The 19009-nt window shown below is 42.0% G+C and overlaps 1 protein-coding gene across 1 annotated transcript in view; it reads left to right on the forward strand.

Moving 5' to 3' along the window:
• The window catches only part of LOC102372648 (sodium- and chloride-dependent GABA transporter 3), a 309306-nt gene that overhangs the window by 146411 nt on the left and 143886 nt on the right, over positions 1 to 19009 (forward strand). The window contains exon 6 of the mRNA XM_006027333.3: positions 2226 to 2360. Coding sequence (XP_006027395.3) covers positions 2226 to 2360 — 135 coding nt within the window. The remainder of the gene's footprint in view (positions 1 to 2225; positions 2361 to 19009) is intronic.

Raw genomic sequence — 19009 nt, forward strand, 5'->3', positions numbered from 1 at the left:
AAGTGGGTGAACAATATTTTCATGTCAAGTTAATATAATTATATAGATGCACAGATTTTTGTGGTGATATTTTTTATTGGACCAGGATATTTGGGAAGGATACAGATACACTTTAAGTTACCAAATACCCTTCCTCAGGTCTCTGACTAATAAAGCAGGCACAGCTTGAGCAGATAGAACAAAGGTATGTGTGAAACTCCATATGTAAGTAGAAACAGGATATAATAGACATTACAAGGTAGTTAACAGACAAGAAAAATGCAATAGAAAGGATAAACTGAAAAGTGGAAAAGCAAAACCATACAAGAAGATCATTATTATCTCTGAAGTGCAGAGAGATTTGTGGGAATCTGTGATAATGAGCAGGGATTCGGGTTTTCTGTTTGCTGTGGAAAAATGTGGGTTTTCTCCTTTAAAGGAGAAAAACCCAGGAAACTACACATGCAGGTGGCAACGAGGCAGTGTGATGGAGAGCAGCTCCTGCAGCCTCCTCCAGGTAAGTCTATGGGGCCATCTCCCCACCCCCAGATTTCTCAACTGACAGTGGTATGTGAGGCTGCATCCTGGCTGGGCTGGACCAGCTCCAGACAGGAGCTACCTCTGCAGCCCAGTGCGTGGGACCTGGCACAAGAAGGAGAACTGCACTGCCATAGCTGCTAAGGTGCAGTCCCATGCTCTGCTGTGGATACAGAAATCTGGGGAGACATATCTGCCTATGCCCCTGCTGTGTCACCTGTGCCCACACACCCACCTCCTTCCTCACACATGGTAGGGCTGGGGTTGGGAGCAGGGGACAGTGGGTCAGGAGTGAGGGACACTAGCTGGACCAGGGGGCTGTGGGTTAGGGGTGAGGTGCACTGGCAGGGCCAGGGGATAGTGGGTTAGAAGTAAGGAGAACTGGTATGGCTGGGGGGCTGTGGTTTGGAAGTGAGGGGCAACAACAGGAGCAGGGCACCAGTATATCAGGGCTGCTCAGTACCACAATGCAGCAGGGAGAGGATAGCTATAGCTGAACTGACATCCTGGTGAGTGAAGGGGGCAGGGGGAGCGGTGTTTCATTTTAATAAGAGGAAACGTGGATTTGAGGGGGGTTTAATCAGAGAATTTTGGAGTTTTTATCAGAGAATTTGTAATTTTTAAACAGAGAAAACAGGCATCTCTGATGAGCCATAAAGTCAATCTCTCTGTTAAGTTTCTTCCAACTATGCAGTTAGTCCAGTAAAAGATACAACCTACAAATATCCTTGCTCCTCACGTTTTGCTGGACCATCACAGCTATATCACCCTAAAGTACTATAATTGTATACCCATCTTGTATAGATGAAAATGACTACACAGGACATTAGAGAATTGTTGCAAAATTTTATGACCATATTTTGTTAAATATAGAAAAGGAAATTTCCAAGGCAAGGTGGATTCCACTGTGACACTAGCACTGTACACAAATGTAAATAGCCACCTGTATGTCTGTATAAAGACATATAAAGTAATTCCATTGAAATTGCCTCTAGATAATTTAACAATAGGACTTCTTGCAGGTTCCCAAGAGTCCAGCAACCAATATGCACTCAACTACCTGCCTTCTTGAAAAATCTGGCCATGTGTATTAAATTGGGAGTTGTAGGGACCTGAGCAGTTTTGAAAATTTGGCATGAAAATACTGTGCAAAAAAGGGTGATATAACTGAGCCCTCAAGGTCAAAATAGAGATCAATATGCTATTTAACCTGAGGGCCAGTAGAAATATTAGCTAGGTTAGGCAACATAGAAGTTTCAGTCTGCCTTAGAAATGGCCATGCTGTGGTGAATAGTTTATTGAAAGTTAATTAGTTTGCTGCTGTAATTTTCAGTACAAGTTAATTCATAGCTAACTTGCTAGACTATGTATTATTTGTTATGGAAAACCAGTTATTTTAGTCAATGTATAATATTTGGTTAAATATTATGCAGTGAGGTAAGTAATTTACTTTGGGGGGGGAAGGGGGAATTCCCAGCCTGTGTGAGATAAAGTGCTATACCTAATTTCTTTAAGATGGGGAATTTCTATACACTTGTGGATGGAATTCATCCCATCACAAAGGACTATTTAAAATGTTAGAGTAAGACTCGGCTGTTTTTCTAAAGCATCATGTACTGTACTGTGTCTGGACTACTGTAAAGAAAATAATTGCAGTGAACACTTTGTTGGAAAAAGATATTTTCTCATGTTGTTTTTCTTTTTGATAGGTGGTATATGTAACAGCCACATTCCCATATATGATGCTACTGATTCTTCTTATTCGAGGAGTAACTTTACCAGGGGCTTCTGAAGGAATAAAATTCTACTTGTATCCTGATCTATCCAGATTGTCTGACCCACAGGTAGGATCACATAACTACTATTTAAAAGCTAGTGTGGATTCATTTAAACTGTTGGAAAAAATTGTAGTGCTGTCCATTTTTCATTTTCCTTAAAGTTTGAATACACAAAACTGTAGCAGAATGCTTGAAATGCTTATAGACATACATATTTGAAATGATCTATTGGTATTACAAGTAACATTAATTCATTGCTGTAGCATACTATTATTTTTTGAAGTTAGAGGTATGCTGTCATTTCACAGTAGGATTTTCAAAAGTACCCTGCTTTGGCCTTTATTCATTTCTCATTGAAAACCATGGGAATTTAATTTCAATTTAAATAGTTGGATCAATGCTGACCATTTTATATTATACCTTTACCACGTATTCCAAGTATAAATTTCAGTGTAATGGTTCAGTTGATCTGCCTTTCTTTAAACAAAAAATGTTAACAAGTTTGCTAGCTTTGCCACCAGGGAAGAGGAAAAATTAAAATCTACATATTTCAAGGTGGCAATAAGTATTGCAACAAGAAAATGTGCATTTTTAGTTATTCCCTGGTACAGATGATCATCTAAATGCTGTGTTAAGTTGATCTCTCAGTGACAAATGAGTGGAATATAACAGTTATGAATATATCATTTGCCGGGTATTTAAGAAAGAAAATTACATTACCTCTAGAAAGCTGATAGGTTGCAGACAGCAGTTCAATTACCTGGGTTGGCAGTGTAATAAAAAGTAGACTGTGCTACTCTTAAAGGCTGTTATGACATCCTGTGGACTCAAAGACACTATGAAGTTGAAAAAGTGGTTTGGGACTGTTTGTTAAAATTAATCTTTTTAAGTACTGAACTCAGTCCACTGAACAGTAAAGCATTTCAGCACAAGAACATTTTTACATAAGACAAAACAGCAGGTCCTTAAGGTTCTTCCCTGCAGCTTCTGAATCTACTGAATCATGTAAAGGTCATCATAACACAATCATTGCTAGGTAAGAACACACAGCTGGAGAAGGAAAGTCACTTTTAAAGACATTTGGAAATTTCCAGGAAAAAATAAATCATGTTGTTGCTGATTTCGAACATGTTGACATTTCCAGAGTCCCATAACAAAACATTAACACTTGCTGTTATCAGAACCCCAAGTAACTAGAGATGGAGGAAAAGCAATGGAAATGGACGTGTGAACTCCTTCTGGAGTCTGTCTGAAGTACAGTTATTGCTGTGAGTGCAGCATGTGTAGGCTATTTTAAATTGACTAGCTTGGGTTCTGCTAGCGAGGTACTCATGAAAGTATGGAACTTAGTGTAGCCTGAAAAATCCACATTCTGAGTAAATATTTAGGCAGCTCTCCTGGACTGGCTTTCATTGTGCTATAGTTACACTGTCAATGGCACTTGAGTTCAGTAACCTAAAGTTAGAATTGATATGTCTATATGGGTAGAAACAGATGTTGTCTGTCATCACCTTTAAATTTGGGTTGCCATAAAATTTATGGCAATCCAAAGCAACAGCAAATACATGTTCATACCTTTTGTCATAGCACAATGTGGCCACAACAAAATATAGTAATAAATTGTGACAGTTGTATTGTAGTAGACATCCATACAAGGAAAAGCTGAGGGATCCAGGACTCTTCAGCCTGAGGAAAAGAAGGCTGAGAGGGGACGTGGTAGCAGCTTACCACTACACTAGGGGAGTACATCAAAGGCTCGGTGAGCAACTGTTCACCAGGGCACCTGAGGGGAAAACTAGGAGTAATGGCCACAAGCTCCTGGAAGATTGATTCAGGCTCAACATTAGGAAAAACTTCTTCATAGTCAGGGTGTCCAGACTGTGGAATAAGCTCCCTCCAGAGGTGGTGTCATCACCTACCCTGGAAATCTTGAAGAGAAGACTAAACAGTCACCTTGCTGGGGTCACCTGACCCCCAGTTATCTTTCCTGCTTGGTGCAGGGGGCTGGATCCAAAGATTCTTTTGCTTTATGGCAAAAGAACTTGGGCAGCCTGGAGCTGCCTACACTTGCTTTCCATGAGCAGGTTGTCCCTGGCCTTAAGGGTTCTGGTCCTACATGATGTATGATTCATAGATTCATAGGTTGTAAGGCTGGAAGGGACCTCGGAAGTTCATCGAGTCCACTTGCTTGGCTTTGCTGGAGGTGCATCGATTGATGCATGCCAGAGTATTATTTGCCCTACTGGCTACAGCATTGCACTGCTGGCTTATATTCATACTGTAATGTATTATTACCCCCAGGTCCCTTTCATTTGTGGTGCTAGTAGGTTTGGTGCTGCCAAGCCTGTAGGTGTGTGGGGTTGCTCGTCCCGAGGTGGAGCACTTAACATTTCTCAACATTGAACTTCATCAGGTTCCAATCCGCCCAACTTGCTGGCCTGTCTAGGTCCACATGTAACTGTAGCCTATCTTCAAGCATGACCACGCTTCCCTATAATGTGGTGTCATCTGCGAACTTGGCCAGTAATCTCTTCACCCCCACATGCAAATCGTTAATAAAGATGTTGAAAAGTACTGGACTGAGTACTGACCTTTGCGGGACACCACTGCCCACTTCTTGCCAGGATAACACAGATCTGTTCACTATGACTCTCTGAGTCCTATCCTGCAGCCAGTTTCTCACCCACCTGACTGTCTTGGAGTTAAGCCCACAGTCCTCCAATTCTCATGAGGTCATTGTGAGATACTAGATCAAAGGCCTTTTGGAAGTTTAGATATACAATGTCAACCTGTTCTCTCATGTCCAGGTGGTGAGTTACCTCGTTATAGAAGGAGATGAGGTTGGCCCACAACAAAGCCATGCTGGCTGTCATTCAGAATCTTACCTTCTGCAAGCTTATTGCAGATAGACACCTTGATGAACTTTTCTAGGATTGATCATCCAATCTTGCAGTGATTTCAGAGGGAACCAAAAAACCTAAGGTGCTCATCCACTAATATTTTTCTAAGATACCTAAATTGGGAAATGACCATTGTATTTTCAAGCTATCAGATATTAAGGATGACATTCTATTTATCCTGGTCATTTAAGTGGCCCTTTTTTGGTATTTACACACTCAGAGGAACTCTAAAGAAAGAACTTACTTTAGTACACCTGTACTAACCTGCTTAAATGTGCATTTGCTTGCCTTTTAGCCACACTTAGTAAGTGTTAAGTTGAACATGTGACACCACCCTCAATCTTAATAATGAATGTGTGTCTTGCATTCTTTTCCTGTAAAACATCACAGTATTTTCCCCCACTGTGCAATTCCTCCAACTCTGGAGCTGCCCCCATTTTCAAAGTGGAGTTATGTGAGGCCTGTTAATAAGATTTGTGCTTGTGTGTGGTTTTCTCACATGCCACTCTGAACCTCCCACATTCCTGTATATTAAAAAAAAAAATAGCAGGAGGCTGTACAAGCTTTTAAAGCCCAGGGCAGCAATGTCTTGTTTGTTGTCAGTTTACAAGGTTTTGTTGTTGTTTTTGTTGTTGTTTTTTCCCCAAGGTGCCTATTTGCTGTAGCATTTTCATTTATAAAGGAACACACTGTTGCCATAGCAACTGCCAGTATGCCTCATTATCCTTTTTTCTGGGCAGTCTTTGAAACACAAAGCACCTTCCTGAAAGACATGTGTATCCCTATGCCAGCCCCTTGTATATGTATTTGAACGTATCTTGGAAAGTGCCCAGTGTTATGCTTTAATAGGTGAACTTTGTCCTTCATTGCAAAGTGATAGCAATCAATCCATTTATGTGTATTTCTTAAGTAAAGAAAAACTCACCTCCTCTTTTGTAGAGTCTGCGAAAAGGTAGGAGCTGGAATTAAGTGAAAAACAGAGGATTTTTAGATGGAATAGACATGTTACATGGACAATCAAAGCATACATGAAAAAAATATTTTCCTTATTGAATTATGTTGGTTTTTTTAAGTATCTCCTGATTTGGACAACATTTTTGACAGCTGGGTTTCTGTAGGCCAAGGGGGAATGTGGTCACATCTAAAGAAAAGGGGTGCATCTACATGAGACACTACTGTGCAGTAGCAATGACCTACTATGCAGTTGCTCATTGCTACTGTGCAGCAGTGTCACTGGCCGTTAACCATGATGCGATACTACTGCGCAGTAGCTCATTGCACAGTAGCATCAGAAAAAAAACCTGTGCAGGATGGTACTACGCACTAATGCCAGTTACTGCACAGGCATTTAGTACTTGCTTATGCTTAATAACTGCACAGTCTGTCCCTTGTGTAGACATGGCCAAGGAATAGAAAACCTGATCTTTCGATCTGAAAATGATCATTTAAGTACAGCTTAATTTCATTTGTCTTGTTTCAGTGCAGAACAAGAATAAATTTGCAAACTTCAGAAAAAGTCATAGCATGGAATAATCATTCCATGCTAGCAGCTCTGTAATAAATCCCTTGAATATATGTAATCACTGAGTTCTGTGGTTCAAATTTGTTGCAACTTTATGAGTCAAATTTTTAAAAAGGACACGGGTTGGTGATGTATTTTCAATGAAAAAATGGATTCTTAAATCAAATGGCAAATCTTGTAAGTTATTTATAGAGAGTCTTCTGTGGCAGTCAGATGATTAAAATAGGACTAACCTTCATATTTGTGTCTTCAGTGTCTTTTATTCTTGTTTATTTGGATTTACTCCATAATATCCAAATTACAATGCATGTGTACTAGCAAAGATTGTTTTTCTCTTCAGTTGGAGGTCTGTTTAAATAATGGTCTAAGGAGATTACTGTGTGTCTATATTAGGAGAGCAGTATTTGAACTGCAGTATGTAGTATGTTTACTGTGGATTAAATAAATTAAGTTTCTCTTCAAGGCATAGTTTAGTTTGAAGTTCTTGAACCTTTTGTCTTTGTGTAATTTGCATTCCCTGGTTTGTTATAGCTTTCTAAGGAGCTATTCATTTTTCTTTCCAATTCCCCTTAGCTTTCAAGTGCTGTGTTCTGTATCTCATTTTTATATTCGATCTTTTCAGTGTTTCTGGGTCCTCATGGTTGGAGAATGCCAGTTTTTGTGCAGATTTGTAATGCTCATACCAATCAGAGTTTCATTTTTATAGCAAAGTATCTACTCTGCTGTAGTTAGGATTGAGAATTGTCGTTAAAGGACAGCTTGGTTAAGAGATCTGCTAAATTCTCTAAAATCTGCATGCTGGTTTGAATGGTCCTAAAATTTGCTCTGCCTTGTGGAAGTACAGGGTAGTATTTGAGCAAGGGATTCCTGAGGTAACTTTAAAAATGTATTAATTTTATTTAATTTTTGTTACCTGCTCACCAAATGATCGATTTGATTTTCCTCCAAATGTCAGTTGCTCACATTTATCTGCATTAATCTGCTCTGATTTTCCCCACTGCCTGTTTGGGAAGTGATACTGAAATCTAATTAAAGGTATGTCTTTCTAAAATGCTATGTGAGAAGCACTCATGCTAAGAAGATTGGCATGCATGTTCAGTAAACCAGGTAAAAAGGTTTGCAGCTGCCTGTTTTCACAATAATCTGGTAATTGAAGGGAAATTTTTACCTGTCCAGTATAGATTCAAACCCTACCCTCAGCATAAATCTGAGAATAATCTGTAGGTGTGGTGCTATTATCTGACTCTGTCAAGTCTTTTTACTTCTGGGAAATGCACTCTGCCAATTTGTACAGCTAACTGAGAGGAAGTGTTGTTTTCTAAAGCATTATAAATCACACATTCAGTATGCACAGTGGCCGGACATGTAGCTCCTTTCCCACCTAGGGAGTTAGGACAGCAGACAGTCATCATCTATTAATCAATTAGCACTGATTCACTAAAGGGAAGTTGAAAGACAGGATAGTGTAATATGTTCCTAAAGGATGAACCTGTGTGTGCTTAGGGGCAAGGTTCCTGATATGCAGGCTCCTAACGTGAACTGTTTGTAACACTGTTAGGTTTTTATGATGCAGAGTTAAGGAGTTTGGGGGAAGGGTGGAGGGAGGGTGTGGGTGTGTGAGGAGTACTACCAGAGGCCTCAGGGTTGAGACAGTCCAGAAAAGGGTGGAGGATTACAAGGTAAAGGAATGAGAGAAATAGGAGACAGGGATTTGGGAGATACAGCAAGAGAAATGGATTATGGAGAGGGAGAGGAATATAAGTGGGGATGGAGGATGGGGAAAGAAGTGGGATTTGGGGAGTAGGACAGATGATGTATGTGAGAACTACATGGAGTGGAATATAAAGGTAGGCTGCAGGAGTGTAGGTGCCCTCCAGCTAGTGAGTCTTACCCTGTGGTGGGGGCATTGCTTCTAGGAACAAAGGTTAGGCCAGACTATGTGGAACACAAAAATTAAATCTCTTCAATTCTCTTGGATTCAGCAGTGATATACTTTTCTATGCTGTGGATGTACTTGCTGGGAACTGGGCAGAGGGGACAAGGTCTCTTCACTGAACAACTGACAGACCACCTCTGCCTACAGCTTCCAGTAGTGACTGACAGTCCTGTAGCCTGTATCTTTTTTTTGGTTTCCAGTGGACTATAGCCATTCCATCCCCAAAATACTTTTATAAGCAGATCATTGTCTGTGACCACTAAGAAAGGCTGGATGCCTTAGAAGGCCCCAATGGAATATTTTCCCTCCATTTTATTTTCATTGGTATAGCAAACAGTCCATGGGAAAGGTAAATTAAAATGGGAACAGAACATGCTAAACTGGGTAAAAGCTGGTATTGCTTTCTTTCAGAAACCTTTGAGTTGAGATGCTGCAAATCAGAGCTTACCTTTCTTTAAATACATACTTCTTATAGAATTACATCAGTAAAAGTGTTGGCTCCACTATTCATATTGTACTATCACTATTTCCTTTTGAAAATTAGGCCTACGTCTTCACCACAAAAAGACTAATGTTTCAGTACTGGATTAGAACTCTGGAACTCCTGGCTCCAATTTATTTAGCTTTTTCTTTTATAAAATGGTGCTCAACCTTCAGCCTGTGGACCAGATCCAGCCCTTAGCCTCAGGTCACTTGGCCCTCAGGGTTCCCCACAAATCCAGAAATTTGGCAGCAGGGGACTGATGAGACTGCTCCTCTGCTGCCAAATTTCTGGACTTGTGAGGAGCCCTTGGCCCTGCACCCCAGATTGTGGGACCCCATGATCAGAGAATGGGGCTTGGGAGGTAAGGATCTCTCAGCACCAGCCCCAAGACTGCAGGACCAGTGATGGGAGATAAGGGTCTCTCAGTACCAGCCCTGAGGCCACGGTGCCAGTGCTGGGAGCTCCCTGCTGGCAGAGGCTGAGGAGCCTGTTCCCCACCCAGCTCCATGATTGCAGAGCTGAGCAGGGAACAGGATCTTCAGCCTCCACCCTGCAATCACAGAGTAGGGGCTGAGAACTGTTCCAGTCAGGGGCAGGTCCCAGCCCCATGCCTTGATCAGGTGATTGAGAAAGAGCTGCAGGAGTGGGGAAGGTCCCAGCCCTCTGCCGCACCCTGGTGGGGGGTGAGTGAGGGAAGCTGGTAGTGAGCCTTCAAGTAGGCAAGGAATCACCACCTGGCTTGGGGCTCGCTGCTAGCTGCCCCACTGGCAGATTGGGTCAGAAAGCTGGGACATGCCCATCCCTACAGCTCTTTCCAAGTCCCCTGCCCTGATCAGGAAACCAGGGCCAGGGACTCCCTGCTGATGGGGCAGGGGGACATTGTCATGGGACATTATAACAAACACTTTATGCTAGTATTTTTCATTTGCATGAAAGCTGATGGTTGTCTAAATTAAGAGAAAAATAAAACAAGACCTGCTTGTTTATTTTATGCTTGTACATTTATAACAGGCTGATCTACTGTTTTATTTATGTGAATTACTGTTATTATTTTTAATGAAAATATTCACTATAGAAATTAGCTGAGGACAGTATCTTTCCATAAGTGTGTTAGCAGATCCAGAAAAAGAGCATTTTCTAGACAAGCCAAGATTCCTAGAATCTTGGAGCAATTTAATTAGCCTTTCTTTTGGAATATGTTGTATAATTAATTACACTGGTGAGGACAGAGTGCAGTTTCTAGTTTGTGTCACATTTTAATCAGTTTAAATGTAAAGCAAGCAAACGTAGATTAATAGCAGGGTTAAACATTTAGACAGAGATAAAAATCTACATCACTTGACTATCATAATGCACTTAGTTTTAGTTTTAGCATCCAACTGCTGTTTCCCAAGTGATAGAAAGTTATAGATTTTGCAGTAATATTTCTGGTAAAATATTCTACAATTAATTTCCTTCAGTTCAATTTCATCTTGTAGAAATGTGCTGAGGGCATGTGGCACCCAAAAGCTCCTAGTTGACTCTCAGTTTGCTTTCACTGTTGCTTCTGTCTGCTCCCTGTTGCCTTTCCTTATAAGCCTTTTGCAGATGGATTTTAAAAGATCAGTTTCAAATGGACATAATGTATAAAGACCGGGAAAACAAACAGCAAGAACATGGGAAGGCAAAGCAGAGAGATAAAACCCACCAAGGTAGTAAATGACAAGCAAATCATTTTTTTGCTAATGGGAATGAAATCCTGCTTGTTATGCTGACTTTGGGCAGTGGCTGCAATTACTGATTTTTGAAGACCAGACTGACAGAAAAGCCAATGGGTAGAGAGTCAGGATAAGACAGAAAGAAATGGGGATAGTGGCTTAGTCCAGAAACCTACAAAAATCAGAATAAATACTGGAAAATCTTCTATATATGTAAAAATGCATTAATAAATTCAAAAGTATTCACTGTGTGTATGTATAAATATATACATAACACAGGATTGCACTAATTAACATATCACTAAAGTAAGAGAACACGAGTGTGCACAAACTTTGAAAACCTGCAACTAGATATATCTTGTAGCATGAAAATTGATGAATTTTTGCTTGTCCCATCTCCCGAACCACATTGTTTCTTTTTCTTTGCCTTAGTCTATGTGACTCTTGACACAAGTTTTACAGCTCATTTAATGTTAATAAATAAGAATGTGCTGTATGTATCAAACAAATCAAATTTTCAGTAAAAGCAAACTCGGAATAAATATATGTAAAAATAAACATGAATTTTTGCTTTAGAACTCCAGTAATCCATTACAAAATACATCAAACTGTTTAAGAGGTCCAGGTCACTGATGATATCCTATTCAGAAATATTATATTCTCTCCTTGCCTCTGAAAAATGGCTTCTTATTACTCTTTTGAACTTCTACACAAATAAAAATTATTGCTCAAGCAATATTCAAGAAAAGGAAAAAAAAATGAAGCAAGGTTGTTAATAACTTCTACAGTTATGCTGATAACAACAGGTGTGTGTCAGAATTGAGGACATTCTTTGGATGTACAGAGCTATTATGCTGTTGAAATAATAAATTGGGCTGAATAATCTAGAGACTACTTGGGGATTTATCTACATTTCATTTAGCAGTTTTTCTAGATTTTTAAGTGACAAGGTATTCTGAGCTATTGTGCCCAGACCAATAACACCATTCTTGACTATTTGTCAAAAAATCCTTTCTCCAGCTATGGGGAGGAAAAAAAAAAGAAACCTGATGAGATTTAGCTTTACTGCACTCCATCACTGCAAGCCGATATCACAATTCCATTGCCATCTTGAGGCAGAATGAGAGATTTGTCTTAAAAGACCAAATCAAAGAAACAAATATTTTGTTCCATTTTTGAGGGAATATAATGAAGAACGATGAATAATTTTGCAACCCCACCTCTGCCTACAAAGAGGAAATACTGATGGGAAAGATTCTCCAGGAGGGTTTGAAGGTGAGTCTGCTACAAAATATCCAGTTACTGGAGAAGTACTTGCTGCAGTTTCTCTTTGGGATATCATATGTGAGAAACTTGAATCTTAATGGAAAAAAATCAAACTTCCTTTCACTCATGAATATGTCTTTTAAACCATACCTGATTTTGAGAAAATAAGGTAGGCATTTAGAAGCAAGGGTTCAAAAACAGGTTGCCCAACTGAAATGGTATGATCCTTCAAACATTGGCAAGATTAGTGCCACCTTTTGTGATTTACTGCATTAAGCCTGGTTGCAATAAAGAAAGAAAGAAAAATTATGTGGCAAACTTTTTCAAGTTTTATGTAGAAAAATATTGACGAGAAGAGAACAACTGAGAATATTCACCTCTTAGTGGGTTCGCCTACACATACATTAATGCACTTTAGTCAATTTTCATTAAATCTAGTACCTCTGAGTGCCTGTACACAAGCTGGGAGGCTGCTCTAATGCATTGTAATTACATTACAGTGGACTAGGTACAGACAGTCAAAAAGCCCAAGGCTGAACCAATTCATTATTTCTTTCATGGTCACTGTTGCCCAGACTTCCTTCCATATTTAAGTCAGTCACCAAGTCATCTCCTTTGGCCAGGACCAAGTCTAGCAGAGCATCACCTCTGGTTGGCCTATGCACCTGCTGAGTCAGGAAGAGCTCCTCAACACAGGTTCAGGAAGGATCGCAACCGTTCCAACTTTGCCGAGTGTTAATCCTAGGAGATGTCTGGATAATTAAAATTGCCCATGACAACCATGTCATGTGCACGTGCAGCCTCAATCAATACTCAGGTGAACTCCAGATCGAGTTCCTCCCCCTGGTTTGGTGGTCTGTAGTATACACCTACTGTTAGGTCTCTCTCGCCATGCCTGCCACCCTGCCTCCACCCCACAACTTGACCCAGAGGGTTTCAAGCTGTCCATTTTTGGAGCTGATGTCGGCCTCCAAGGAGGTGTACTGCTCTTTCACATAGAGAGCAATGCCTCCAACTTTTTTCCCTGCCCAGTCCCTTCTATGCAGGGTATAGCCCTCTATACCTACTCTACAATTGTGTGAGGAGTCCCACCAGGCCCCCACAATCCCTATTAGATCATAATGCCCACTGGAGAGTAGGAGGGCTATCTCCTTCTGCTTGTTCCCCATGCTCCTGGCATTAGTATATAGGCACATGAGTCCTCCTACTGAGGCACTCATCTTTCTGTCCTGGTGATAGAGAACTATTCCCTCAGCTCCCACAAGAGTGGCTCTCTCAGTGTCCCTATCTACAGGGCTGACTTGTATGTTGGTCCCTTGACATATTTGAATTTGTGTATCCTCATCCCTTAGCAATCTTATTTTAAAGCCCTGCCCAGAAGATTGGCCATCCTAGCTGTGAACAGGGACCTGCCTTTCCTTATGAGGTGGATGCTGTCCCTTCCCAGGAGCCCTCTCTCCCTGAAGTGTGCACCATGGTCAAGGAATCTGAAGCCTTCTTGGTGGCACCAGAGTTAGAGTTGCTGATTCACTTCCTCAATGCATCCTTCTCTTCTGGGACTGTGGTCTGAAACAGGGAGCACAGAAGAAAAGACTACATGGGCTCCCAACCCCTTAAGCCCAGCCCCCACAGCCCTGTAGTCACTCATGATGTTATAGATTTCTATCAAATTCCTCCCTTAGCCTTCTCCTTTACAAACAGAAGAAACCTAGCCTGTTTCTGTCTCTCCTGGTATGACAGCTGCTCCATACCTATGATCATCTCATTTACCTTACTCTATTATACCTTTTCTAATTCTACTCCATCCTTTCTGAGATGGGGAGGCCAGAACCACACACAGTATTTAAGATGTGGGCAAACCTTGGATTTGTAGAGTAGCATGATGATATATTCCATTTTGTTTTCAATTCCCTTCTTAATGATGTCCAGCATTTTATTAGCTGATTAAAAATACTTGTGTTTTAATAGTTCAGTTTAATAGTTTAATACTTATTGGGTCTGTCTACACAAGATGCTTCAAGTGCAGTAGACTAATTATACTACGCATTAGAGTGGCAGACAAGACCTGTAATTACTGATGCATTAATAAATGCGTAGACACGCCCAGTGGGTGAATCTACATGTGTGTTTTACTGCAGAGTAAACGAATTAGCTCTTCAGGAAAACGTCACCATCTACACATGCACTGGTCTTAGGGGACAGTACTGTTTTATGGCAGAGTACTTAACTATGCTGGAATACATATATAGACAGTGACAGGGGCTAGCTGGGGCACGAGGGTGCTACAGTGCAGGGGTTGCCTGCCAGCTAGCCCTGTACTCTATAGCAGCTTCATGGCCCAGCCAGCCCTTTCACTGCCTGATGCTGCCCCCTGGAGCCCAGGAATGACACCCTTTGTCCCCTGCCACCATGGTGCTGCTCCACTCTGGCTCAAAGTGCTGTGGGCCCAGGTGCATGTGTAGACTCTGCTCCCCGGAGCAGTTCACTCTGGCGCAAACTGCATTAGAGTTTCTTGCTCTGCCTTAATTTCACATGTAGGTGCACTCAGTATAAACATGCCAATAGATAATTTTCTTCATTTTCTGAAATTTCAGATTTAAACAAACACTGTCAATTTTTGAGAAATTTAAAAATCTATTTTTTGTGTTAGGGCTCACAAGGTGTTTTGTTTACATTTTATTTAAGATTGAAGGAAATTTCAAACTGAAGTAATTTCAAATACAAACTCAAAACTCAACATTTTCAAACAGACATTGAAGAATGTTTTGAATCTTATGTGAACATTTTGACAAAACTCAGATTAATTTCTAAAGCTATTTTGTATTAGCAAATCTTCATTTTTCAAAGAATTATGTTTCTGTCAAGAATGTTGACAGTATTACACATTTCATTGTATTACTATTTTTCATGTCTGGTCATTGAAAAAAAGGTGGGTTTTTTTTGTTTTTTTTCACTTGATGATTTAGACAATAAAAGCACTGTTTAAAAACTCTCATTCTTAGTGAAAATGACACATTTTTAATGATCCAATTCACAGATACAGTTTCATTATTCAAAGAACAAAGTAATAAACTGTGGCTTCCTGTATCCCAAGTGTAAAGCCTAGAGTTGCTTTAAATATGAACCCTCACCAAAGAAAAAAAAAGGCCCTATGCTTTGAGCTAAAGAGCAACTTCAAAAGCTTGGAAATACTACAAGGAGTCCTCACACTTACAGCGGGTTACGTTCCTGGAAAAGGCGCTGTAAGTTGAAATGATGTAAGTTGAATCTGATTTTCCCATAAAACCAATGTTAGAATAGGGGGTTACATTCCTGACCAAGGGCCTGATGCCCAATTTTTTATAGAAATGACCATAACCATATTTAAATCAACTATTTAATCAACTATAAATGATTTAATCAGAAGGTCATGGGCTGGATATGGTCAATTGATAGAACTGGGAGACACTGGGGCTGACATGGGACACTAACCGAAGGTAAGCTCCTCAGTCCTGACATGGGGCAGGCAGCGGCTTCTCCCCAAGGCAAGGAGAGGCAAAGGCAGGGACGAGGGCTGGGGTTGGTAGCTGGCATGGGCTCCACCAGCTCTGGGGAACTGCTCTGCTTCCCAGCCCCGACGCCATGTGCCTCCTCGCTCCCAGAGGCATGGCGTGGTGGGGACAGGGGCTTGGAACTCCTCCACGGGCTCCACTGGCTCTGGGGAACTGCTCTGCTTCCCAGCCCCGACGCCATGTGCCTCCTCGCTCCCAGAGGCATGGCGTGGTGGGGACAGGGGCTTGGAACTCCTCCACGGGCTCCACTGGCTCTGGGGAACTGCTCTGCTTCCCAGCCCCGACGCCATGTGCCTCCTCGCTCCCAGAGGCATGGCGTGGTGGGGACAGGGGCTTGGAACTCCTCCACGGGCTCCACTGGCTCTGGGGAACTGCTCTGCTTCCCAGCCCCGACGCCATGTGCCTCCTCGCTCCCAGAGGCATGGCGTGGTGGGGACAGGGGCTTGGAACTCCTCCACGGGCTCCACTGGCTCTGGGGAACTGCTCCACTCCCCAGCCCTGACGCCTTGTGCCTCCTTGCTCCATGAGGTGATTGGGGGGGGGGAGGGCAGCAGTTCCCCAGAGCCGGCAGAGCCCACAGAGCAGTTCCCTGGAGCCGGTGGAACCTGTGCCAGCCCCTTTCCCTGCATCACCATGCCTCTGGGAGTAAGGAGGCATGTGGTGTCAGGGCTAGGAAGTGGAGCAGTTCCCTGGCACCAGTCCCCAGCCCCCTTCCCCATCTCACCTCTGGGAGCACATGGCCTTGGAGAGCAGCCACTGCCTGAGCTTACCTCCGATAAGTGTCCGGCGCTGGCCCCGGTGCCTCTGCCATTGCCTGCCATAAGTGCAAGGATCAGCATCATAAGTAATAACAGGGGTGTAAAATTCAGAGCACTGCAAGTGAGCTTCGCCACAAGTCAAGCCACCATAAGTCGAGGACTGCCAGTATTACATTTTATGGTCAATTGGGCCAGAAACTAGAGGGACACATGACATATGCATTAGGTCAGTAGGAGGAGGAGATTGCCACTTGGCTGCAAATTACTTCCCCCGGAAAGGAATAAACATTAATTTGGTAAAAGTACCATTTTGTACATTGATTAAAGTGCTGTCTAGATGATATAAGGAACTGTTGCCAAGTTAAGCCTTTCAGTGGTTTCTGAAAGCAGAAATTCACAGGGTCATAAATTTATTAAGGGAGGAGATGCAGATAAATTAATCTTAATTTTAAAAAGAATTAATAAAATAGTGTCAGGTGAGATATAGAAATGAATAAAGATGGGAGCTGTAGACTAGAGGTTCGCGACCACTGGAAGGGTTGGCTGCTGGGTTGTGAGCCCTCTGCCCAATCTGTCCAGGCGAGGGGCTTCTGCTGCTGGCAGTCACATGTAGAGTTAAAAGCTGGGCAGCGGGGCAGCCCTGGGAGGGAGACAGCCAGCTCCATGCACCCCGTCCTGCTCCCATGCCAATCCACAGTATAAAAAAGGTTGGGAACCACTGCTTTACAGCACAGTGAAAATACAGGGTAGAGAACAAAGGTTGTCAACCATGGCTGGAGCAGTTGTATATATGTTATCAAGAACCAAACTAAAGAGTAACAGTGGAGAGAAAGAAATGGTTATGAGTTTGGGAACAGACTTTTTGTTAATGCTTGGGAAAATCCTCCAGAGAGGAATTAAAATTATATATATAACTGTAGTACTGTAGTACTGTAAAGAGTCATGGTATGCGGGAAATCTGATATTAACTTGAAAAAACAAAGGGTTTTCTTATTATTAATTGGTCTTTTTGTTTCAGAGATGAGCAGGCAATGATTTCCCTTTCTGCTGGGAGTATATAACATTTTTTTTCTCCATTCCAAATGGAAATGCAAAGTTGAAAATGCAAATAATTTTACAGATTAGGATTTTTTTTTTCTAAAAATGGATACAAACCTACTCATTTGATCATTTCAAGACCCTTACTTTTAATTTTAGCCTTTTCAAATATTTTGACTTGTTAACATAATTAATAGGACTGTGCAAAATTTTGCTTCCAGTTTTGTTTTGATGCTGTTTCTACCCATTTCAAGGTCAAAACAGCAAAAATTAAATGGAACAAATATAGTCGAAACAGCTTTGAAACAAAACAGGGCAAGTCAAAATGTTTTGCCATTTTGACGCTGTTTCGATGTTTTGCCCATAGGCTATAATGGGGAAGGTTGAAACAGCCTATAACTTTGCCATTTCTGGCCTGACTTGGATGGAACTTGCAGGAATAGTAGCCCCTGCAGAGGCCACAAAGCCTGCCAAGTTTCAAGGAGATAGGTGCAGGGGTTTGGGGGAAACTGTACCTCAAGCTGCAGACAAGCAAAACTCGTGACATGGGTGACACTGTGTGTGTTAAGGCACAGCAGGGTGAAAACTGCAGGGATGGTAGCCCCTGCTGTGGCCATGAGGCCTGCCAACTTTCAAGGAGATAGGTGCAGGGGCTTCTCGGTTCTGGGGCCTTGCACCTCTAGCTGCTGACAGGAAAAACTCATGTCATCGGTGCTTGTGCAACTGTGTCTGTCTTGGGGAACAGGGGTGGGGGGGATTACTGCAGGGCTGGCTGCTAGGCCCTGCTGTAGCCACAAAGCCTGCCAGCTGGTAAGGAGATAGATGCAGGGGGGTTCCGGGGCCCTGCACCCCTAGCTGCTGACAGGCAAGACTTGTGATATGGGTACTTGTGCAACTGACTGTCTTGGGGCAGAAGCAGTTCCCAGCTCTGTATTGATTCTTTCCTCTCCTTAGTCTGTGGTTTTGTAGGTGTTAATCCTTGCTCATTAACTCATTATCCTAGCTAGCTACTGTGTTACGCAATCAATCAAGATTCACTCAGGGACCAGCTCAATACACAGCTTTTACCCTGCTGCGCCTTAACACACACAGTTTCACCCATGTCATGAATTTTGCTTGTCCAAAGCTTGAGGTACCATTTCCCCCAAACCCCTGCACCTATCTCCTTGAAACTTAGCAGGATTTGTGGCCTCCACAGGTGCTAGCATGCCTGCAGTTTTGATCCCACTGTGGCTTAACACATATACATGACACAAGTTTTGCTTTCAAAATTGTGGGGTGCAGTTTCCCCGAACCCCCTGCACCTATCTCTTTGAAACTTGGCTGGCTTCATGCCCTCAGAAGGGGCTACTATTCATGCTAGATTCATCCAAATCAAGCCAGAAATGACAACGTTATAGGCTGTTTTGTCCTTCCCCATTGTATCCTATGTATGAAACGTCGAAACAGTTTTGCCGTTTCAACGGAACAGAACAGCTGTTTTGAATCGAAACAAAATTTGAAACGAAATGCTGTTTCATTGAAAAGTCGAAACGCTGGTTGAAACAGAACGCTGCCGTTTCT

The sequence above is a fragment of the Alligator sinensis genome, unplaced genomic scaffold (genome assembly GCF_000455745.1).
Source record: "Alligator sinensis unplaced genomic scaffold, ASM45574v1 scaffold285_1, whole genome shotgun sequence".
Taxonomy (NCBI): Eukaryota; Metazoa; Chordata; order Crocodylia; family Alligatoridae; genus Alligator; species Alligator sinensis.